The sequence below is a fragment of the Anolis carolinensis genome, unplaced genomic scaffold, assembly GCF_035594765.1.
Source record: "Anolis carolinensis isolate JA03-04 unplaced genomic scaffold, rAnoCar3.1.pri scaffold_13, whole genome shotgun sequence".
NCBI classification, from domain to species: Eukaryota; Metazoa; Chordata; class Lepidosauria; order Squamata; family Dactyloidae; genus Anolis; species Anolis carolinensis.
The window spans coordinates 14558991-14584333 of record NW_026943824.1 but is presented as its reverse complement, the minus strand read 5'-3'; the positions used below and the strand labels follow the sequence as shown (position 1 = coordinate 14584333).

General features: G+C 41.2%; 1 protein-coding gene and 1 long non-coding RNA gene across 2 annotated transcripts in view; one reads left to right on the top strand and one right to left on the bottom strand.

Moving 5' to 3' along the window:
• Positions 1-25343, bottom strand: part of gga2 (golgi associated, gamma adaptin ear containing, ARF binding protein 2) — a 39927-nt gene that overhangs the window by 2854 nt on the left and 11730 nt on the right. The window contains exons 3-14 of the mRNA XM_062964528.1: positions 20901-20976; positions 18980-19078; positions 18745-18868; positions 18334-18437; positions 16891-16971; positions 16559-16690; positions 16242-16323; positions 14894-15001; positions 14619-14729; positions 5741-5848; positions 5426-5595; positions 2226-2336 (exon numbers count right to left, since the gene is read on the bottom strand). Coding sequence (XP_062820598.1) covers positions 2226-2336; positions 5426-5595; positions 5741-5848; positions 14619-14729; positions 14894-15001; positions 16242-16323; positions 16559-16690; positions 16891-16971; positions 18334-18437; positions 18745-18868; positions 18980-19078; positions 20901-20976 — 1306 coding nt within the window. The remainder of the gene's footprint in view (positions 1-2225; positions 2337-5425; positions 5596-5740; positions 5849-14618; positions 14730-14893; positions 15002-16241; positions 16324-16558; positions 16691-16890; positions 16972-18333; positions 18438-18744; positions 18869-18979; positions 19079-20900; positions 20977-25343) is intronic.
• LOC134294207 (uncharacterized) lies at positions 22137-23280 on the top strand. The gene is made up of 2 exons (XR_010001179.1): positions 22137-22700; positions 22786-23280. It is a non-coding gene; the product is annotated as an uncharacterized LOC134294207 (long non-coding RNA).

The window sequence follows — 25343 nt, the reverse complement described above, 5'->3', positions numbered from 1 at the left end:
TTTTCCTTAATCACTCCTTATAATCCAACATATTCGCTTATCCAACGTTCTGCTGGCCCGCTTACGTTGGATAAATGAGACTCTACTGTAGTATGTACATATACTAATCCTGCATGCTCTGGTGTTTTGTTCGGTGGGCATGCTTCCAAACAAAAACTTTGCTAGGTCTTACTTTCGGGGGAGGCCTTATATTTAGCAATTCAGCAAAACCTCTACTAGGTCTTATTTTTTGGGGATGTCTTATTTTAGGGGAAACAGGGTAGTACAGTAGCCATCTGGATGGCCATCTGTCGGGAGGGTTTGGATGGTGTCTTCCTGTTTGAACTGAATGGCTTTTGGGGTCTCTTATGATTCTATGATCATTCTCTGGAGGTCTATATGTTGGAGACTAGCCCGGAAGGGAAGTAAAGGAGAGAATTCCAGGAGAGCAATAAAACAAGCCTTTTATTGTTATCACAGCTAATGATAAGGCAGAACAGCCATAGGCACCCACTTTAGTGGGTCTGTACTATGCAAATGGCTGTCGTAAAAGGGGCTGGGCTGTGGCGCAGGCTGGTGAGCAGCCTGCTGCAATAAATCACTCTGACCATAAGGTCATGAGTTTAAGGCCAGCCCGTGGCGGGGTGAGCACCCATCAATTAAAAATAGAAAAAATAGCCCCTGCTCGTTGCTGACCTAGCAACCCGAAAGATAGTTGCTTCTATCAAGTAGGAAATAAGGTACCACTTATAAAAGTGGGGAGGCAAGTTTAACTAATTTACAACCTGGAATGAGGAAGTGCCGTCACAGTGGATGATGAAGCAGCTGCTCCCCCCTGTGGCCAGAATCGAACATCCACTCAGGAGAAGGTTAAATTGCCTCTGCGTCTGTCTGTCTCGGTCTCTGTTTGATGTGTTTATGGGCATTGAATGTTTGCCCAATGTGTGTATAATGTGATCCGCCCTGAGTCCCCTCCGGGGTGAGAATGGCAAAATATAAATACTGTAAATAAATAAATAAATAAATAAATAAAATTCTAGGAGGGCAATAAAACAAGCCTTTTGTTTTTTATTTATTGTTATTATTATTTTTAGTAATTACTAGCTGTGCCCGGCCACGCGTTGCTGTGGCAAAGTGGTGGTGGTATTGGTTAAAAATTGTTGTGTAATTTTTATTTGACGTTATTTGCAATTTTTTATTAATTTTATTGTAAGTTATATTTTTATTTATTATATTTTATTATTTTCTTGTATTATTTTTAGTTATTTTCTGTTATTATAGTATTTTATTGTATTAATTTTAGTGTTTTTTATTATTTTTTATTGGGTTGCTAGGAGACCAAGTTGGAGGAGCTTAGCCTTCTAACTGGCAGCAATGGGATAAAAGCAATTATTCCTCTCTCTCTAATTAGGACTTTATTTTTCTTTTCTTTTTGTTGTATCAACCTAGAGGCGTGGATGATGGGTTGTGTTGTCAAATTTCGAGGTTATGGCGCCTGTAGTTTTGTTGTTTTGTGGGTCGCCGTGATGCCATCACTCTTTTATATATATAGATTATTGCTCGGTGGCCAACTATAGTCCGGCCCTCCAACGGTCTTAAGAATCATGAACTGGCCCCCTGATTTAAAAGTTTGGGGACCCCTGGTCTATATGTTGGAGACTAGCCCGGCAGGGAAGTAAAGGAGAGAATTCCAGGAGAGCAATAAAACAAGCCTTTTATTGTTATCACAGCTTATGATAAGGTAAACAGCCATAGGCACTCACTTTAGTGGGTCTGTACTATGCAAATGGCCATTGCAACATGTGCGTAGCAAACAAAGATTATATACCTTTGGCTTATCTAAAATTGACCAATGGCTGAGGGTCTTCCTCACCTTCCACACCTACTTGGTATAAATGATACCACTTGTTTACTCTGAGCTTTGTTCTCTCCTTGGAACTTCCTAGAGAAAGGCACCAGCTCACAGGAAAGGAGGGGCATATGCAGAGGCAAAGCTACATAGGCAAAAGTTGACTATTTTCTGGCTTATGGTTCCTTCATATAAACAGGCTGAATGGTCCTCTGTTGGGAGGTATCGCTGCCAAGACGATGCATCCGCTCTCCTTTAGACAGACCTCATTTAGGTGGGCTTATCCTCCTCTAAGGGAGGTACATAAGCATCCCACCACTGATCCCCAGACTGCAATTGGAACATATTGAGCATCACATCATCCACAAGCCCCTTTGCCCCACAAACGGACACATACCTTTTGTGGGTTGCTCAGCAGCAAGACCTGGGAGATGACCGACGGAGGCAGAAACGGGTTGAAGGCCGGCAGCTCTGATCCGGTCGCGGGCTGCAGCTTGATGGCCATCGACTGCCGTCCGTCAAACGGAAAAAGGAAAAAACAAGGAGGGTCACTCCATCCACCGGAGACATCCCAGTGTCATAGATGTGGCGAAACGTCAGGAGAGAATGCTTCCGGAACATGGCCATACAGCCCGGAAGCATTCTCTCCTGACGTTTCACCCACATCTATGGCAGGCATCCTCAGAGGTTGCGAGGTGGGTGAAACGTCAGGAGAGAATGCTTCTGGAACATGGCCATACAGCCCGGAAAACTCAAAGATGGATCTTCTTCAATGGTATCTTGGGGAGGGGATATGGGTTTTCAAGGCCATTTTAAGTGTATTTATAGTATTTTAATCCCGTTTTATTACTACAGTAGAGTCTCACTTATCCAACACTCGCTTATCCAACATTCTGGATTATCCAACGCATTTTTGTAGTTAACGTTTTCAATATATCATGATATTTTGGTGCGAAATTCGTAAATACAGTAATTACTACATAGCATTACTGCGTATTGAACTACTTTTTCTGCCAGATTTGTTGTATAACATGATGTTTTGGTGCTTAATTGGTAAAATCATAACCTAATTTGATGTTTAATAGGCTTCTCCTTAATCTCTCCTTGTTATCCAACATATTCGCTTATCCAACGTTCTGCTGGCCCGTTTCTGTTGGATAAGCGAGACTCTACTGTATTACTGTTACTATTTAATTGTTTTTTAAACTTTGGTATTGCACTTTTTAAACTAGTCTAGTATGGATTGTTAGCCACCTTGAGTCCCTACGGGGAGAAAAGTGGGATATAAATCAAGACAGTAATAATAGTAGTAATAATAATAATAATAACAATAATATCTTAAAATTCTTAAATAATTGCCACTCTTTCTTCCCCAAAGACTTCAATGGCACTTTGGGAAGGGTCTCAATACTACTACTACTACTACTACTACTACTACTACTACTACTACTACTACTAATAATAATAATAATAATAATAATAATAATAATAACAATAATATCTTAAAATTCTTAAATATTTGCCACTCTTTTCTTCCCCAAAGACTTCAATAGCACTTTGGGAAGGGTAGTAGTAATAGTAATACAGTAGAGTCTCACTTATCTAACACTCGCTTATCCAACATTCTGGATTATCCAACGCATTTTTGTAGTCAATGTTTTCAATATATCGTGATATTTTGGTGCTAAATTCATAAATACAATAATTACTACATAGCATTACTGCATATTGAACTACTTTTTCTGTCAAATTTGTTGTATAACATGATGTTTTGGTGCTTCATTTGTAAAATCATAACCTAATTTGACGTTTAATAGGCTTTTCCTGAATCCCTCCTTATTATCCAACATATTTGCTTATCCAACATTCTGCCGGCCCGTTTATGTTGGATAAGTGAGATTCTACTGTAATAATAATAATATCTCAAAATTTCTAAATATTTGCCACTCTATTCTTCCCCGAAGACTTCAATAGCACTTTGGGAAGGGTAGTAATAATAGTAATAATAATAATAATAATAATATCTCAAAATTTCTAAATATTTGCCACTCTTTTCTTCCCCAAATACTTCAATAGCACTTTGGGAAGGGTAGTAATAATAATAATAATATCTTAAAATTTCTAAATATTTGCCACTCTTTTCTTCCCCAAAGACTTCAATAGCACTTTGGGAAGGGTAATAATAATAATAATAATAATAATAATAATAATAATAATAATAATAATAATAATAATAATAATATCTTAAAATTCTTAATTATTTGCCACTCTTTTCTTCCCCAAAGACTTCAATGGCATTCTGGGAAGGGTAATAATAATAATAATAATAATAATAATAATAATAATAATAATACTATCTTAAAATTTCTAAATATTTGCCACTCTTTTCTTCCCCAAAGAATAGCACTTTGGGAAGGGTAATAATAATAATAACAATAATAATAATAATGATGATGATGATAATAATATCTTAAAATTCTTAATTATTTGCCACTCTTTTCTTCCCCAAAGACTTCAATAGCACTTTGGGAAGGGTAATAATAATAATAATAATAATAATAATAATAATAATAATAATAATAATAATAATAATATCTTAAAATTTCTACATATTTGCCACTCTTTTCTTCCCCAAAGACTTCAATAGCACTTTGGGAAGGGTAATAATAATAATAATAATAATAATAATAATATCTTAAAATTCTTAATTATTTGCCACTCTTTTCTTCCCCAAAGACTTCAATGGCATTTTGAGAAGGGTAATAATAATAATAATAATAATAATAATAATAATAATAATAATATCTTAAAATTTCTAAATATTTGCCACTCTTTTCTTCCCCAAAGAATAGCACTTTGGGAAGGGTAATAATAATAATAATAATAATAATAATAATAATAATAATAATAATAATAATATCTTAAAATTTCTACATATTTGCCACTCTTTTCTTCCCCAAAGACTTCAATAGCACTTTGGGAAGGGTAATAATAATAATACTAATAATAATAATAATAATAATAATAATAATAATATCTTAAAATTCTTAATTATTTGCCACTCTTTTCTTCCCCAAAGACTTCAATGGCATTTTGAGAAGGGTAATAATAATAATAATAATAATAATAATATCTTAAAATTTCTAAATATTTGCCACTCTTTTCTTCCCCAAAGAATAGCACTTTGGGAAGGGTAATAATAATAATAACAACAACAACAACAATAATAATAATAATAATAATAATAATAATAATAATAATAATATCTTAAAATTCTTAATTATTTGCCACTCTTTTCTTCCCCAAAGACTTCAATGGCACTTTGGAAGGGTCTCATGGGGAGCATGATCTCCAGGAAAGTGGGAAGCCACACAGACAAACAGCCCCATAACGTAGCCATTAGCATCGGCCCTGAGTTTGCAAGGCTTCAGGAGGGCAGGGAACAGTGAGATGCTGATTTTCAGGGTCGTCCTAAGTTAAAATCAAGTTGGCATCATGCCATTTAAGCATAGAGTCCCCCATTCAAGGCTCAATGTCAAACCAAAGGAATGGACCACTGGGATTTTTGCATTACGGCCCAAATCTGAATCCCCGCACCTTGGGCACAGCGGCCTGGAAGACGATGCCTTGGACCGGATGGGGAGCCGTGCTAAGCAGGGAGAGGACCAGTGGCCGGACGGAAGGGAAGCCAAGGAGGGGCGTCCGGGAGAAGTGGAGCAGGGCCTGCAAGCCATTCTCGGCAAAGATGGTGACTGCAGGAATGGTGCCTGTTCGGAGGTGGAAACACACACAGTAAATAAGACCAACACCAAAGGAAGATGCTCAGCCCTGATAGCCTTTTCATTCATGGACAACCTATTTGGAGCTGTCAGACTAATCCCAAAGTGTGCTGTGCCCTCCTTTCCGACTTACTCAGAGTAATAGACTCCAGTGGGACGAAGAGGGTGGCCAAAGAATCGGGGTTGGGCAGCGGAAGCAGCCCTTCAGAGACCCTGATGGACACTGGGCTGCTGGGAAGGTCTGGTAAAGAGACAGACAGACGGACACAGAAAGAGTTAAGAGTGTCACCCCAAACACACTGCCATACAAGGCAGCTTCATAACGCTGTCGAATAATAATAATAATACAGTAATAATATAGAAAGAGTTAAAAGTGTAAAACCGAACACACTGCCATACAAGGCAGCTTCATAATGCTGTCTAACAATAATAATAATAATAATAATAATAATAATAATAATAATAATAATAATAATAATTACGATCTGCCAACTGCAAAAGGCCACCTTACTGGGATCTGCACACATCATCCGAAAATACATCACACAGTCCTAGACACTTGGGAAGTGTTCGACTTGTGATTTTGTGAAACGAAATCCAGCATATCTATCTTGTTGGCTGTGTCATACAACGTCGTTGTGTTAATAATAATAATAATACAGAAAGAGTTAAGAGTGTCATCCCAAACACACTGCCATACAAGGCAGCTGCATAACGCTGTCTAATAATAATAATAATAATAATAATAATAATAATACAGAAAGAGTTAAGAGTGTAACACCGAACACACTGCCATACAAGGCAGCTTCATAATGCTGTCTGATAATAATAATAATAATAATAATAATAATAATAATAATAATAATAATAATACAGAAAGAGTTAAGAGTGTCATCCCAAACACACTGCCATACAAGGCAGCTGCATAATGCTATCTAATAATAATAATAATAATAATAATAATAATAATAAAACAGAAAGAGTTAAGAGTGTAACGCCGAACACACTGCCATACAAGGCAGCTTCATAATGCTGTCTAATAATAATAATAATAATAATAATAATAATAATAATAATAATACAGAAAGAGTTAAGAGTGTCATCCCAAACACACTGCCATACAAGGCAGTTGCATAATGCTGTCTAATAATAATAATAATAATAATAATAATAATAATAAAAAAAAAACAGAAAGAGTTAAGAGTGTAACGCCGAACACACTGCCATACAAGGCAGCTTCATAATGCTGTCTAATAATAATAATAATAATAATAATAATAATAATAATAATACAGAAAGAGTTAAGAGTGTCATCCCAAACACACTGCCATACAAGGCAGCTGCATAATGCTGTCTAATAATAATAATAATAATAATAATAATAATAATACAGAAAGAGTTAAGAGTGTCATCCCAAACACACTGCCATACAAGGCAGTTGCATAATGCTGTCTAATAATAATAATAATAATAATAATAATAATAATAATAATAATACAGAAAGAGTTAAGAGTGTAACGCCGAACACACTGCCATACAAGGCAGCTTCATAATGCTGTCTAATAATAACAATAATAATAATAATAATAATAATACAGAAAGAGTTAAGAGTGTCATCCCAAACACACTGCCATACAAGGCAGCTGCATAACACTGTCGAATAATAATAATAATAATAATAATAATAATAATAATAATACAGAAAGAGTTAAGAGTGTCACCCCAAACACACTACCATACAAGGCAGCTGCATAACGCTGTTGAATAATAATAATAATAATAATAATAATAATAATAATAATAATAATACAGAAAGAGTTAAGAGTATAGCACTGAACACACTGCCATACAAGGCAGCTGCATAACGCTGTCGAATAATAATAATAATAATAATAATAATACAGAAAAAGAGTATAGCACTGAACACACTGCCATACAAGGCAGCTGCATAATGCTGTCGAATAATAATAATAATAATAATAATAATAATAATAATAACTAACACTGTCCAAATTTTTAGCACTGATATCAGCATGGAGTTTGAACATGCAAAAATACTGTGGGACTTCTGAATCCAGACTGACAAAGTTCTGGAACACAACACACCAGACATCACAGTTGTGGAAAAGAAAAAAAGTTTGGATCATTGATGTTGCCATCCCAGGGGACAGTCACATTGACGAAAAACAACAGGAAAAACTCAGCCGCTATCAGGACCTCAAGATCGAACTTCAAAGACTCTGGCAGAAACCAGTGCAGGTGGTCCCGGTGGTGATGGGCACACTGGGTGCCGTGCCAAAAGATAGACATAGACATTGACAAAATTACGATCTGCCAACTGCAAAAGGCCACCCTACTGGGCATATCCAGCATATCTATCTTGTTTGCTGTGTCATACAAATAATAATAATAATAATAATAATAATAATAATAATAATAATAATATAATACACAATTCAGAAAGAGTTAAGGGTGTCATCCCAAACACACTGCCATACAAGGCAGCTTCATAATGCTATTGAATAATAATAATAATAATAATAATAATAATAATAATAATAATAATAATACACCAGACCTCACAGTTGTGGAAAAGAAAAACATTTGGATTATTGATGTTGCCAGTCAAATTGACGAAAAACAACAAGAAAAATTCAACTGTTCAAGACCTCAAGATAGAATTGCAAACGCTCTGGCATAAACCAGTACAGGTGGTCCCAGTCGTAATTGGTGCACTGGGTGCCGTGCCAAAAGATCTCAGTTGGCATTTGAAAAAAATAAACATTGACAAAATCGCGATCTGTCAACTTCTATCTAATGCAGGAAATGGGACCCAGGAGGGTCTTCTCCTTTGGGCAGCCACAAGGAATTGGTGATGCTGGTGTGATGCCTAGGACACCTTTGGCCCGGGACCCTGTGGCCATTACTGTCCAGGACGAAGAAGACTTGGGTTTTTTCCCATGTCAGCAAGATTCAACTCCTTTCTAGATGCCTCATGTTGACATCTCCGAGCCAGAGCCAATTAAGGATGCCCTTGAAACTGTGCCGGCTCTCCCAGATTCTCCGGAAGGTTTAGTGTTTGATCGTAGGGCATTTGTACAAACAGAAAGATCGCAAAGACAAAGTTTGCGGAGAAGCGCCAGATTAGCGGAGCGTGGAGACTATGGCTAAACTCTGTTCTCTTGGGAAGAATTTGGGAGTTAGACACCTGGCGCGGTGACTGTGACAAGCTCAGTTCTCTTGGGAAGTTTTAGGGAGTCAGGCACCTGGATTGGGGGAGCTTATGAAGTTCAATAAAAGTGTTGTGCTGAGAACTTTCCTTTGCGGTGTCAACTTTACTTCTGACTGGAAAGCAACATCGTCTCTAGCTCCTGGAATTCAGGCAGCCGGAAGGTGCGCTACTCTTGAGTAGACCGGGCACCAGTCTACCTCCTTGCCCAAGTTTGTGTCAGAGTAACAGCAGCGCAGCAGTAGTTGGATGGAATCAGTGGAACGCAAAACGAAGAGACATCAGAGACGATGGTAAAACTATATACAAGTTTTACTGAAAGCAGTAATAAAGACAAACAGACTTGCAGACAATAGACACAGGACTCTCACTCTAGGCAGACAGAACTCGGCTCAACTCAGAACAGAACTGATGCAATCAGTAATGCATACACACTTGTGTCTGGACACTCCCCAGTTCCAGCCACACATCAAGGACATCACAGCTTCTTAGCAATTAACTCTTTCTAGACTATAGTACACTCTGGATGATGCAATCAGTGTGCAATACAGGCAAGACACAAATTGCATTTAAACAATATCAATACACAAATCCCACATTAACAGTTTGGACTGTGTTTCAGCTCCTGTTCATCTAGTTCCTGCCTTGCTTTGAAATCCTGCTTTTGGGCATTTGCTCCAGAGAACTCTTATTGCCTCTTTGATCCTTTTTCCCTACTCAATACTCGGGCCGAGTTTGAGTGAGTTTCGGTTTTGGGACTTTGGACTCTAATACTGGACATAAGACTTTCACTTATTGGACTAATTTTGATCTTTTCTGAAAGGTCAATTGCTTATTCAACTTTGCTGCTTATTTCCTTTTGGAACTTTATTTGCTTTAATAAAGATATTATATTGTTACTAGCTGTGCTTGGCCATGCGTTGCTGTGGCGAAGGATGGTGAAATGGAGAAATATGGAGGAATAAAGTATTGAGGAATTGGTGGTAGTTAAGATAAAGGGTAAAGGTTTTCTCCTGACATTAAGTCCAGTTGTGTCCGACTGCACACTGAAGTGGATTATATGGCAGTGTGGAGTCAAGATAATCCAGTTCAAAGCAGATAATATAAGATTATAAATGGGCTATATAGCTGTGTGGAAGGGCCTTGAGTCTACACTGCCATATAATCCAGTGCAAATTAGATAATCTGTATTTTATAGGCAGTGGGGAAGAGGCCTAAGTGAGGCCTAAGTCTGCCTGTCCCCTGGGCTGAGCGGGTTGCTAGACCAAGTGAGTGGAGCTTATCCTTTTAACTGGCAGCAATTGCATAAAAACAATTATTCCTCTCCCTCTAATTAGGACTTTATTTTTCATTTCTTTTTGTTGTATGAACGTAGAGGCATGGATGAGGGGTTGTGCTGCCAAGTTTAGTGTTTCTGGGATGTGTAGTTTTGTTGTTTTGTCCTAGGCTGAAATTTCATTACCCTTATATATATATAGACTAGCTGTGCCCGGCCACGCGTTGCTGTGGCTTAGTCTGGTGGTGCTGGTCAGTCTACATTAGGTTGTATTTATGCTGTGAGCTCCACCTTCTTTATACTCACATTAGTAGTAGTATTTGAAGTCTGTTACCTTCTTCAATTTTTGTGTTGATTGATAATTGCTTGAGATCCCTGTTGTCTTTTGTTTGTTGTTAGTTGTAATGTCTGATTCTGCTGAGTGCGGTTTATATTTTTATTGTGGTACAATAGTCTTTTTTTTGTTTTGCCTGTGTAGGTGTTTATTATTATTGTTGTTGTAGTGGTCATGAAGGTTGGATAAGTTAGATGCTACTGTATTGTTTTTTGGAGGCCCAGTGTAGCACTGACTGGCCTCTCAGCCTCAGTGCCTGGCTCTTTCTTGCCTGTGATGGTGTTGATTCTTATTGTTGTTGTTGTTGTCATTGTTATTATTGTAATTGTTTTTTTGGAGGCCAAGTGTGAATGTAGGGATTGGGGAGGTGGATGAGTTGTGTTGTCAAATTTTGTATTTGTTATAGTCATGATGCGTTGTTGTGAGTTTTGTCGGTCCGGATTGTGGTTTTGTGGTGTGGTTGTGTTGTTACAACTGAGAGGCAAGGCTTTTGTGTTGTGTTGCCAAGTTTTGTATTTCTGGGGCGTTTAGTTGTGTGCCAAGTTTTGTATTTCTGGGGCATTTAGTTGTGTTGATATAGTCACGATGCACTGTTGTGAGTTTTGTGGGTCCGGATTGTGGTTTTGTGGTGTGGTTGTGTTGTTACAATTGGGAGGGAATGCTTTTGTGTTGTGTTGCCAAGTTTCGTATTTCTGGGGCGTTTAGTTGTGTTGTTATAGTCATGATGCGTTGTTGTGAGTTTTGTGGGTCCAGTGTGGTTTTGTGGTGTGGTTGTGTTGTTACAACTGGGAGGCAAGGCTTTTGCATTGTTTTGCCAAGTTTTGTATTTCTGGGGCGTTTAGTTGTGTGCCAAGTTTCGTATTTCTGGGGCGTTTAGTTGTGTTGTTATAGTCACGATGCATTGTTGTGAGTTTTGTGGGTCCGGATTGTGGTTTTGTGGTGTGGTTGTGTTGTTACAACTGGGAGGCAAGGCTTTTGCGTTGTGTTGTCAAGTTTTATATTTCTGGGGTGTTTAGTTGTGTGCCAAGTTTCATATTTCTGGGGCATTTAGTTGTGTTGTTATAGTCACGATGCGTTGTTTGAGTTTTATGGGTCTGGATTGTGGTTTTGTGGTGTGGTTGTGTTGTTACAACTGGGAGGCAAGGCTTTTGCGTTGTGTTGTCAAGTTTCGTATTTCTGGGGCGTTTAGTTGTGTTGTTATAGTCATGATGCGTTGTTGTGAGTTTTGTGGGTCCTGTGTGGTTTTGTGGTGTGGTTGTGTTGTTACAACTGGGAGGCAAGGCTTTTGCATTGTGTTGCCAAGTTTTGTATTTCTGGGGCGTTTAGTTGTGTTGTTATCGCATGATGCGTTGTTGTGAGTTTTGTGGGTCTGGATTGTGGTTTTGTGGTGTGGTTGTGTTGTTGTAACCTGGAGGCAAGCCTTTTGCATTGTGTTGCCAAATTTCGTATTTCTGGGATGTTTAGTTTTGTTGTTATAGTCACTGCGCAAACAACTTTATCATTTTATATATATAGACTAGCTGTGCCCGGCCACGCGTTGCTGTGGCGAAGTATGGTGTTATGGGAAATAAAGTATTGAGGAATTGGTGGTAGTTAAGATAAAGGGTAAAGGTTTTCCCCAGACATTAAGTCCAGTCGTGTCTTACTCTGGAGGTTGGTGCTCATCTCCATTTCTAAGCCGAAGAGCCGGCGTTGTCCGTAGACTCCTCCAAGGTCATGTGGGATGACTACATGGAGCGGCGTGACCTTCCCGCCGGAGCAGTACCTATTGATGCACTCACATTTGCATGTTTTTGAACTTCTGGGTTGGCAGAAGCTGGGGCTAACAGTGGGGGCTCTCTCCGCTCCCCCAATTCCAACCTGTGGCCTTTCGGTCCAGAAGTTCAGCAGCTCAGCGCTTTAACACGCTGCGCCATCAGGGGATATTATTTCCTAAAGGTTGTGAATATACAATATTTCTGATTGGTTTTTTTTGTTTGTTGGAGGCAAGTATGAATGCTGCAATTAGGAAAAATGATTAGGATGTAATGGCCTTGCAGCTTTAAAGCCTGGCTGTTTCCTCCCTGAGTGAATTTTTTGTTGGGAGGTGTTAGCTGGCCCTGATTGTTTCCTGTCTGGAATTCCCTTGTTTTCAGAGTGGTGTTGTTTGCGATATTTTATGTGCTTCTACTGTCTGTGGCCCTGAGAAAACAGAGGATTTTCCAGACTTTGATGATGGGAATACTTTGTTGGGAGGTGTTAGCTGGCCCTGATTCTTTCCTGTTTGGAATTCCCTTGTTTTCAGAGTGGTGTTGTTTGCAATATTTTATGTGCTTCTATTGTCTGTGGCCCTGAGAAAACAGGATTTGCCAGACTTTGATGATAGGAATACTTTGTTGGGAGGTGTTAGCTGGCCCTGATTGTTTCCTGTGTGGAATTCCCCTGTTTATTTACTGTCCTGGTTTTAGAGATTATATTGTTCTGCATTATTCTATCCCAGTAATTATTTCATATTAAAGAAGAATCTCACTTATCCAACATTCGATTATACAATGTTCTGGATTATCCAACGCAGTCTGCCTTTTCATAATCAATGTTTTTGTAGTCAGTGTTTTAAATTCATTGTGATATTTTAGCGGTAAATTTGTAAATACAGTACAGTAGAGTCTCACTTATCTAACATAAACGGGCCGGCAGAACGTTGGATAAGTGAATATGTTGGATAATGAGGAATTAAGGATAATCCTATTAAACATCAAATTAAGTTATGATTTTACAAATTAAGCACCAAAACATCATGTTAGACAACAAATTTGTCAGAAAAAGTAGTTCAGTACACAGTAATGCTATATAGTAATTACTGTATTTATGAATTTAGCACCAAAATATCACGATATATTGAAAGCATTGACTACAAAAATGCGTTGGATAATCCAGAACGTTGGATAAGCGAGTGTTGGATAAGTGAGACTCTACCGTAAATACTACATAGCATTACTGCGCATGGAACTACTTTTTCTGTCAAATTTGTTGTATAATATGATGTTTTGGTGCTTAATTTGTATAACGATTACCTAATTTGATGTTTAATTGGCTTTTCCTGAATCCCTTCTTATTATCCAACATATTCACTTATCCTGCCGGCCTGTTTACGTTGGATAAGTGAGACTCTACTGTATATTTCTAATCTTATATTATCTGCTCAGAACTGGATTATATGAGGCTCCTTCTTCACAGCTGTATAAAATGCACACTGAAGTGGATTATATGGTGGTGTGGAGTCAAGATAATCCAGTGCAAAGCAGATAATATAAGATTATAAATGGGTTATATAGCTGTGTGGAAGGGCCTTGAGTCTACACTGCCATATAATCCAGTGCAAATTAGATAATCTGTGGAAGAAGACTCAGTGAGGCCTAAATCTGCCTTTCCCCTAACTGAAGCCTGGCTGTCCCTTGGTTGCTAGGTAACCAAGTGGGCAGAGATTAGCCCTCTAAACTGGCAGCAATTGGATAAAAAAAATTATTGCTCTCCCTCTAATTAGGACTTTATTTTTCTTTTCTTTTTGTTGTATCAACCTTGAGGCGTGGATGATGGGTTGTGTTGTCAAATTTTGAGGTTGGGGGGGCTGTACTTTTGTTGTTTTGTGAATCGCCGTGATGCCATCACTCTTTTATATATATAGATTGGTCTCTGTGTTGGTTTTCGGTGCTCTCGCTGCCTTGGGCCATAACAGCTGGGCTCTTAAGGGTTTGATTCTGGAGAAAGGCGACTTCTTACTGGTATATCCAAGTGCAGACGGTTCTAGTTCAGTTCCCTAAAGGAGCCTCTCCAGGTAGAAACTAGAAAGGCTCAAGCCTGAAACACAGCTCTCAGCTGGTAATAATGGTGCTCAGTATATGAGAAATGCAGCTTCACTGATTCAGAGGAGCAACAACAAAGCATGCTCACGAGGTTTGCTTGCCTCGCCTATCTCTGACGCATGACTCAGACAAGTGGCATCCTGGTTAAGAAATTAGACGATTGTAAAATTACCCTGTGTTTGCTAATTTAAGTGCCATGGAGATAGGTTTGCAGGAGAGGAAAGTCTGAGCCATAGTCATGAGACAAAGGGCTTTCCTCCTTTCCCAGATCTGTAGGGAAAGCATGCGTACTCCCCGCGGCACACCATGAGCCCTGGACTCAACACTCACCGACTACGGACATCATCTCCTCGTCCAGCAAATGGGCAGAAGGGGAGGACGGGATCCGCTCCGGACCCTGCTCTGAGAAGTCAATTAACGGGAGGATCTTTGAAGATGGAGCTGGAATTGAAGCCAAAAAGGGTTTGGAAAAAGAGTCATTGCTCCACGTTGGACAGCAGACCACTTTCCCTCCAGCCGCATTTGACAAACAGTCCGAGAACAGGGCTGTTTTGGGGAGACATCGTGCAGGAGTAGCACCAAATTGCCCTTGGCAGAGGACCTACCAGAGGTCTCAGCAGATATTGGCTCAGGATCCCCACATCTAGATCCCACAACCTGATTGTACAAGGCGAGTACTTGAATGAGCCGGTCGTTTGCTTGGAGAATCTCAGCTACAAACAGAAGAGTGAAGTGTTTACATCTCAGAAAGATGGCATCTCTGAGCCTCATCCCTTCCATTTAGGGTCCCAGACTCCCAAACCACATTCAGACTCAACGCCTGAAGAAGGGACTCTGCCGGAAGGGTCTTGGTATCAGTTTCCCTGAACTAGAAACAGTCACACTGCCACTGAGTTTCCTGCATCTCCAACAAGATAGAACTGATGTGCCAAAAAAAGGAAAGTTATCGGCTAAAAACCAGAAGGACGATGATGATGACGATGATGATGATGATTATAAAACTCACAACAGGCCAACTTTATTGGTGTGAGGGTTGAATTGAGACACTTACAGCTCTCCGTCTCAATCTCCCCTCCGTCGGCAATCTAGCAGATGCACAAACAAACATCCACACATAGTTGTCTGCCAAGCCAGGCGGTTCAGAACTTTTATTTCTCTACTTTACAGCTATTTACATAAGCACAGCTGGAGAAGCAAACACACATGTCTGGCAAGATCGATGGTGACCGAAGCTATAAGACAGTGTCTTATATTATTTTTTGCTCCCAAAGTTGTGCTAGGTCTTATTTTCAGGGGATGTCTTATTTTTCCATGAAGAAGAATTTACATTTATTGTTGAACAAAAATTGAACATTTATTATATACTGTACAATAGTTGTTATCTCAAACCAGCATAACCAGAAAAACTGTGAATCCTATCAAGAATTTATTACTACCATCATTTCCATGTTCTACAATCTATGATACGTATGCTTCCAAACAAAAACTTTGCTAGGTCTTACTTTCAGGGGAGGCCTTATATTTAGCAATTTAGCAAAACCTCTACTAGGTCTTATTTTCTGGGGATGTCTTATTTTTGGGGAAACAGGGTATGTAAAGTTGTCTGTTAGATTAGATTCATGTTTTCATTTAGCACAGATTTTCTTTTGACTTTTATCTGTTTGTTTTGTTTTGTTTTTGAGGGTTATGTATTCACTTACTGTCACTGTCAAACCTTCGTCATCTCATTGTAAATCACATTATTGTAAATGTTTGCAATAAAAATTTATTAAATAATAATAATAAAAAAGAATGGAAGCTCTGTGTGTTTAACCATTTCTCTACTGGAATGCTTACCGAAGCATTGCACACACTTGCTTTAATCAATGAGTGAACATTTCACACTACACAAACCATCACTCTGACAAACTTCTCATGTATTTCTTAAGAGTCTCTGAACTACCCCCATCTTACCCAGGGCTTCTTCGTCCTCCACCGTTTCGCTGGCCACCCGGAACATCAGAGGCTTCAGTTTTTCACATTTGGCACGAAGTTCCTGTGGAAGAAGGAAGATGGGGCATGCAAATGCTTGCAGAAGACTCTCTCCAGGCTCAGCCGCACAGCCTCATGCAGCGAGACAAAGGCTCAAGGTGATGAAGAAGCACTCTGCACACGCCCAGAGACAAAGGCAAACCCTAGGTTGCAGGGTCCGTGTGCACAGAGGTGACTCTCCCCTTCTTCCCCATGCACAGACTTCAGAGATGCCTCCAAACATCCCAAAGATCACACACCTCCAAGGCCTCCATGGCCGGCTCCTCCTTGGCCTTGTTCCTCCTCAGCATCTCCTCCAGAGCCACGGCAGAATTGTGCGCCTCCTTGACGGCATTCATGCGCCTGGAGACCTTCGCGGACTTCTCCTGCTCCTGAATGGTCCAACAAGGCCATTTCAGAAGCCCACATCACCGGGACAATAGGGCAAACCCCAGGATGATACAAGTGGTCCCATTTTGGCCACTTCCAGCACTCCAGGAGTTAGGGCCAGGGTCCAAGGGGCATAACATTGTGATGCATTCCCTGGCCGTTTGGTGGCTCTCAGACCCTTTTGCGATCAATGTCCACATACCTCTTTGATCAGCCCCTTGATCAGCCTATTGGCTGCCTGCAAGTCCTCCGGGTTTTTGCTTTTCAAGAGCCTGGCTAAGAGCTGCAGAAAAAATAAATAGGAATAACAACAACAATAACAAAACATTGCATAGAAACCTGAAGCTGTATGGGAAAACGGAAACTGAAATCGAATCTCTGACTAACACTGTCCGAATTTTTAGCACTGATATCAGCATGGAGTTTGGCTTGCACAAATGTTTGACAGTGGCATTGAAGAAAGGAAAATCATTGAAAGTGAGGGCATAAATATGCCCAATGGCCAAACAATAAAGTGTCACCAGCCAGAGGCCTATAAATATCTGGGCATATTACAGCTGGACAACATCAAGCATGAACATGTGAAGACTGTGGTCAGTAAAGAATACACACAAAGGGTCAGAAAAATTCTCAAAAGCAAGCTCAATGGAGGCAACACCATCAAGACCATAAACACCTGGGCCATACCTGTCATAAGATATACTGCTGGCATCATAAATTGGACACAGGCTGAACTGGACAATTTGGACAGAAAAACCAGAAAACTCATGACCATTCATCATTCACTGCACCCTCACAGTGATGTTGACCGGCTATATCTGCCTAGAAGATCAGGGGGCAGAGGACTCTTACAAGTAAAACAAACAGTCAAAGAAGGAGAACATGCCCTGGCAGAAGATGTAAAGCAAAGTGAACAACCTGCTTTGATTGAAGTCAAAAATCAGAAACTCCTCAAAGTACAGCAGACAAAAAACCAGTACAAGAAAACCGCACTACAAACTAAAGCTGACAGCTGGCACAACAAAACATTGCATGGAAAGTTCCTTGACAAAATTGAAGGAAAAGCTGACAAGGAGAAGACCTGGCTCTGGCTCACGAATGGGTCCCTGAAGGAGACAGAAGGCCTGATCCTTGCAGCCCAGGAGCAAGACAACAGGACAAAGGCAATTCAGGCCAAGATCAAAAAATCAGCTGATGACCCAAAATACAGACTGTGCAAGGAAACCGACGAAACCATGGATCATATTCTCAGCTGCTGTAAGAAAATCACACAGACAGACTACAAACAGAGGCACAACTATGTGGCCCAAATGATCCATCGGAACTTATGCCCCAAGTACCACCTCCCTGCAGCAAAGAACTGGTGGGATCACAAACCTGCAAAAGTCTTGGAAAATGAGCATGCAAAGATACTGTGGGACTTCCCAGTCCAGACTGACAAAGTTCTGGAACACAACACACCAGACATCACAGTTGTGGAAAAGAAAAAGGTTTGGATCGTTGATGTCGCCATCCCAGGTGACACTGACGAAAAACAACAGGAAAAACTCAGCCGCTAAAATGAACACTTATTAAAATAACATAAGGCAAAATACAATAAAGATAGATGCAGATAATAAAGACGCCGAGCAAAAGGTGGGATTACCTGGGATTTCTCATTATCGGCATCAAAAATGGATCCCGCTGGTCTTGGCGAAGGAGGAGGAAGGATTCTGTCCTCTGGCAATTTGGGGTCTTGCTTTACGATTCCTGGGCCAAAGAAGATGGAGGTATTACAGCTGGAATTGCACTCTTAACATGCTCATGCAGCCCCAAAGACAACAAACTGAGAAGGGCAGGATTAGCACCAGGGGACTGATACAAAATATAGCCTAAAATACAAAGAAAATGTCATTTAATGTTGTGCCAATTGCACCAAGTTCATATAGCAGAACTGCATGCTCCTTCTTCCGCAAAGAGGAAAGAAGCAAAGCGAGTGGCCGGAAACTCTGGGTCAGGCGCCTTGTGGACAGACGCTACTTGTGACCGAAGAGGGAAGGGAAAATAAAACACAGACCTTGTTTCTTCAGCATCTGATAAGCGTCTCGGATCTTCACTTCCTCAGGAAACCAGACGGTCCAGCTGAAGAGGGTCTCCACGATGCGGGACTTGACTTGCTCCGTGGACCAGGAGCCCAGATACTGAGAAGGAGAGAAGCTCACGCTCAGAGGGCGCATCTACACGGTGGAACGAAGACAGTTTGGCCTCACTTTGGTCCTCCATGCAGCCTTGCACAGGGCCCCTTGGCTCACCTTTGGGGAGAGGACTTTGATCAGACCGTTCAGAAAGCGGAACTTGCCCATTTCGTGGTGGAAGGACTCCCCGCAGTGGTTGACGCACATCTCCAGGACCTTGGAAAGAAAGGAAGGAAGAAAGGAAGGAAGGAGAGAGGGAGGAGAGAAGGAAGGAAGGGGAGAAGGAAGGAAGGGAGGGAGGGAGGAGGAAGAAGGAAAGGAGGGAGGGAGGGAGGAGAAAAGGAAGGGAGGGAGGGAGGAAGGAAAGAAGGAAGGAAGGAGAAGGAAAGGAGGAAGGAAGGAAGGAAGGAAGAAAAAGCAAGAAGGAAAGGAGGGAGGGAGGAGAAAAGGAAGGAAGGGAGGGAGGAAGGAAGGAAGAAGAATAGGAAGGAGAAAAGGAAGGAAGGAAGGAAGAAGGAAGAAGGAAGGAAGGAGAAGGAAAGGAGGAAGGAAGAGAGGAAGGAAGGAAGGAAGGAGAATAGGAAGGAAGGAAGGAAGAAGGAAGAAGGAAGGAAGGAGAAGGAAAGAAGGAAGGAAGAGAGGGAGGAAGGAAGGAAGAAAAAGCAAGAAGGAAAGGAGGGAGGGAGGAGAAAAGGAAGGAAGGGAGGGAGGAAGGAAGGAGAAGGAAAGGAGGAAGGAAGGAAGGAAGAAAAAGCAAGAAGGAAAGGAGGGAGGAGAAAAGGAAGGAAGGAAGGGAGGAAGGAAGGAAGGAGAATAGGAAGGAGAAAAGGAAGGAAGGAAGGAAGGAAGGAAGGAAGGAAGAAGGAAGGAAGGAGAAGGAAAGGAGGAAGGAAGAGAGGGAGGAAGGAAGGAAGGAGAATAGGAAGGAAGGAAGTAAGGAAGGAAGAAGGAAGAAGGAAGGAAGGAGAAGGAAAGGAAGAAGGAAGAGAGGGAGGAAGGAAGGAAGAAAAAGCAAGAAGGAAAGGAGGGAGGGAGGAGAAAAGGAAGGAAGGGAGGAAGGAAGGAAGGAGAATAGGAAGGAGAAAAGGAAGGAAGAAGGAAGAAGGAAGGAAGGAGAAGGAAAGGAGGAAGGAAGGAAGGAAGGAAGGAAGGAAGGAAGGAAGGAAGGAAGAAAAACCTTGAAACAAATGGGATGCAGAGGCCATTTTTCAAACCTAGGTTCACTGATGTCTATGGGGGCCACCCTTCGCAAGGGCATCACAACAGTTTCTTTCAGCCCACCAGGGTGCATCTACACAATAGAACTGATGCAGTTTGACGCCACTTTAACCACCATAGCTCACTGCTGTGGAAGCCTGGGAATTGCAATTTGCACTCTTATGTTGTCGAAGGCTTTCATGGCCAAAATCACTAGGCTGCTGTGAGTTTTCCAGGCTGTATGGCCATGTTCCAGAAGCATTCTCTCCTGACGTTTCACCCACATCTATGGCGGACATCCTCAGAGGCTGTGTGATCTGTTGAAAACTAGGCAAGTGGGGTTTATATATCTGTGGAACATCTAAGACGGAAGAAAGAACTTTTGTCTGTTGGAGGCAGGTGTGAATGTTGTGATTCATCACATTGATTAGCACCAAAAAAAGCCTTGCAGCTTCAAATCCTGGCTGCTTCCTGGTTGGAGTAATCCTTTGTTGGGAGGAAACAATCAGAGGCAGGTAACACCTCCTAACAAAGAATTCCCCCCCCCAGGCAGGAAGCAGTCAAGCTTTGAAGCCGCAAGGCCATTCAATGCTAATCATTGCAACATTCACATTTGCCTCAAAGCAGACCGTTCTTTCTCCCACACTGAACATTCCACAAATATATAAACCCCACTTGCCAAGTTTCCAACAGAGCTCACAACCTCTGCGGATGTCTGCCATAGATGTGGGTGAAATGTCAGGAGGGAATGCTTCTGGGACATGGCCATACAGCCCTGGTGCATCTCATTTCTTTGGGGTCAAAGGAAGCAAAGAAGGCTCAATATTGTGGTGCCACTTACGGTCAGGGCTCGGAGTGCCTCGATTTCCTGTGGCGACTGGATCTTATGCTCCAGCAAACGGAGAGCGACGGAAGGGCTGAGGAAAAAGGGAAGAAGAGATCAGCATTTCTTCTTCTACGTTCTATCCTTCCAAAGTGGAAATTAACAGAGGAACTGGCCAAAGCCACCTCCGACTAAGGAAACCTTCATGGGATTGTTGCAAGCGGAGAAGCAGACAAAATACTTATTTGGAGTCTGCGCTTTTTATTGTTGCTAAAATATATTTTCACCCAATGCTGCTGATGAAGGTGTATTGGGAAAATATAATGCTTGTATTGGAAACTATATATTGAATGTAATCATGTTAAGAAATAGAAATAGGAAAAATATAATCCCAAGCAGAATTGTGTGCCTATAGCCAAAAATACATTCTGCCCTAGCAAATAGATCTCTCCCCATAGCAAAGACCAAAGTTCACACTGTGTTCCAAGGACATATGTTAAGTGTCAACAAGAATAGATAAGCTAATGGACAAGAGACAAATTAAGGCTTTTTGGGATGTCAAGGTAAGACCTGGCGCCATGGGGGGAGTGCTAATGGCTCTCTGACAGCTAAGATAAGGGGGGACTCCTTAATTAATGAAAACCCCTAAGAGCTTAGATAGGAAATTCCAGAGGTAACGCCTAATGGAGGGTCAGAGGTCTTGAAGAAGTCTATATTTTAGGAAAATGCAAAGGTAGCTTTTTAGTTAAGTGCCAAGTAAGACTTTTTTGACACTAATTGGTGATGGATAATACCTATGTGACGTAGATAGAGGCAGGCCAAAATAGTATATAAGGATCTGTGTTTCTTTGTCTAGGCACCTTCGCTTTCCTGATTACAGGGGAAGGTCTCTTTTCTTATTTGCTTACTAGCTGTGCCCGGCCACGCGTTGCTGTGGCTTATGGGAATCCTTAGTTGGCCAGGTGGAATAGCAGTGAATAGCTTTGCATTCTTAAAGCCTGGCCGTTTTCTAGAGTAGCTGGAGCTTTTTCTTGTATGAATGTAGAGGCATGGATGAGGGGTTGTGTTGCCAAGTTTAGTGTTTCTGGGATGTGTAGTTTTATTGTTTTGTCCTAGGCCGAAATTTCATTACCCTTTTATATATATAGATATTGTATGTCATATTACTAATAATGTTACAGTATAGTGCTATAGTACATTATAGTAATATATGCTAATATTATGATATGCTAATAATATAATATATTGTACTAGCTGTGCCCAGCCACGCGTTGCTGTTATGATTGAGCCTCATGGCTCTGTTACTGACAGACGTGGGCGTAAGACTCCTCGAGAGTCAGATACTCTCGAGGAGCGAGAGAGAAAAAGACTGCGAGACATATTTGCAGCACCATCTGACGAAGAGTCTTTCGAGGGGTTTACGGAGAGAATGGAGGAGGGGCTGGTTAGCTCAGAGGAGGATGAGATGGATTGGACTCGGGTAAGGGAGGAATTGGGTGCCACTGGCCATGATGGGATAGAAGATGAATGGGGACCTTCAGGATTAGACCCATGGCTTAGCTGGAGGGATGGGACGGGATCCACAGCTGGAGATGCTGTTGGGCGTAGTCAGAGGTGTTCCAGCTCTGACGAGGAAAGTGATGAGGAAACGCCCGGGTTAAGGAGGACAGCTGACAGTGATGAGGATTTGTAACTGGCATAAAATGGGGCTTGGGAGCAATTGCAAATTGCGTTGGGCAAGGTAATCTGGACAAACGCTTGGGATCTGTGTGTGTGGGACGCTTTCCTGAAGACTGGTGTGTTTTCCTGTGCTGAGACGTAAGTGGTTTTGGAATTCAGGGTCAGACGGCGGGAGGAATTGTGTGGGCATTTGTTTGTGCAAACCTGTGCTTACTCTTATTAGCTTGACCTTCCGTCGTCTTCTTGACGGACGCCATCTCCTGCTTTGAAAACTCGGACTGAACTGACCACGGCTTGTCTTCCCCCCTTCTTGGACTTGGAAAACTACAAACGTCTGCTTCTGGCTTTGATCTACGGAACGGAACTGGTCTACTCTACTGCTACAATCCTTGGCTGATCTGCTCGTGTTGGAAATCCTGTCTGCTGTGTGTGTGTGGGAGCGACGCAAGTTACTCTAAGCACAGTGTTGGCAGCAGAGAGGAATCTGCTGCCAATTAGTTGCATTCTTTGTATCTTTTGTTCCTTGGCTTTCGTTTGTTTATCTCCAGGCTGAAGCAAGTAGTTTGTTTTTACCCGGATTAAACTCCGGTTTAATCCGGTTTATCTTTTGAACATTTATTTTTGTCCCTTTTTGCTCCTAAAGGCAAATACTGCCTGGCCCTTGTGTTTTACGGGCATTTTTTGAGTTCTGTAATCTAATAAACTCTGTTACTTTGAATCTTGTGGTGTTCTGTCCTTGACAGTTGCTGTGGCGTTGTCTGGTGGTGTTGGTGAGAAATTGTTGAGGTAGTGGTGGTATTGAATGTCTGTTGTATGGTTGTCTTTATGTTTAGTATGCACACTGAAGTGGATTATATGGCAGTGTGGAGTCAAGATAAACCAGTTCAAAGCAGATAATATAAGATTCTAAACGGGTTATATAGCTGTGTGGAAAGGCCTTGAGTCTACACTGCCATATAATCCAGTTAAAATGTGATAATCTGTGGAAGAGGCCTAAGTGAGGCCCAACTGTGCCTGTCCCCTGGGCTGAATAGGTTGCTAGGAGACCAAGTGGGCGAAGCTTAGTCTTCAAACTGGCAGCAATTGGATAAAAACAATTATTCCTCTCCCTCTAATTAGGACTTTATTTTTCTTTTTGTTGTATCAACCTAGAGGCGTGGATGATGGGTTGTGTTGTCAAATTTCGAGGTTGGGGGGCCTGTAGTTTTGTTGTTTTGTCCGCTGCCCTGATGCCATCACTCTCTTATATATATAGATTTTCTCTGGCCACTGAGAATAAACGTCATTTTTTCTACAGCCACCGGAACTCTCTTTGTCTCATTGCCTCAAACCTTTGTCTGCCATTTCACTGCAAGGATAAACCTTCACTGGGTCTCACTGGGGCTGGATCTACACTGCCCTATATCCCAGGATCTGATCCCAGATTATCTGCTTTGAACTGGATTATGAGTCTACACTGCCAGATAATCTGGGATCGGATCCTGGGATATAGGGATAGTGTGGAAGGGGCCTGAGCCACACTTTTGTGTTTGTTTTGCTGAGATCAAGAAAACATATTTTGGGAAATATCATAAATTATCATCACCATCATCATCATCATCAAATACAATGGAACTGTTAGGTCCCTTCTACACTACCATATAATCCAGATTATCATATTACAGTAGAGTCTCACTTATCCAATGTTCTGGATTATCCAACGCATTTTTGTAGTCAATGTTTTCAATATATCATGATATTTTGGTGCTAAATTCGTAAATACAGTAATTACTACATAGCATTAATATGTAATGGACTACTTTTTCTGTCAAATTTGTTGTGTAACATGATGTTTTGGTGCTTAATTTGTAAAATCATAACCTATTTTGATGTTTAATAGGCTTTTTCTTAATCTCTCCTTATTATCCAACATATTCACTTATCCAACATTCTGCTGGCCCGTTTATGTTGGATAAGTGAGACCCTACTGTACTGTATTTATGAATTTAGCACCAAAATATCACGATGTATTGAAAACATTGACTACAAAAATGCGTTGGATAATCCAGAACGTTGGATAAGTGAGACTCTACTGTACCTGCTTTGAACTGGATTATATGAGTCTACACAGCCGTAGACTCATATAATGAGCCCCCGGTAGAGGCCCCGATGGTGCTGTGTATTAAAGCGCTGAGCTGCTGAACTTGCTGACCAAAAGGTCGCAGGTTCAAATCCGGGGAGCAGGGTGAGCTCCTGCTGTTAGCCCCAGCTTCTGCCAACCTAGCAGTTCGAAAACATGAAAATGTGAGTAGATCAATAGGTACCGCTTTGGCAGGAAGGTAACGGCACTCCATGGAGTCATGCTGGTCACATGACCTTGGAGGTGTCTATGGACAACGCCGGCTCTTCGGCTTAGAAATGGAGATGAGCACCAACCCCCAGAGTTGGACACGACTGGACTTAACCCTACACAGCCATATAATCCAGTTCAAAGCAGATAATATGGATTTTATCTGGCAGTGAAGAAGGGGCCTTGGCATCTAATATAGGTCAAGGCCCTTTGCCAGCCCTTTATGCTACTTTTAAAGACAAAAAAGTTCCCAAAGAGCCAATTCCCTTCTTGCAAACAGCTACAAAGATATTTTCTTTGCTCTGAAGGAAGCGAAGCCTAGACTATCAAAGCCGCAGAGTTTGACTTCCCTTTTGTGGACAGACTGTGGAATTAATGCAGTTTGATACTACAGTAGAGTCTCACTTATCCAACATAAACGGGCCAGCAGACTGTTGGATAAGCAAATATGT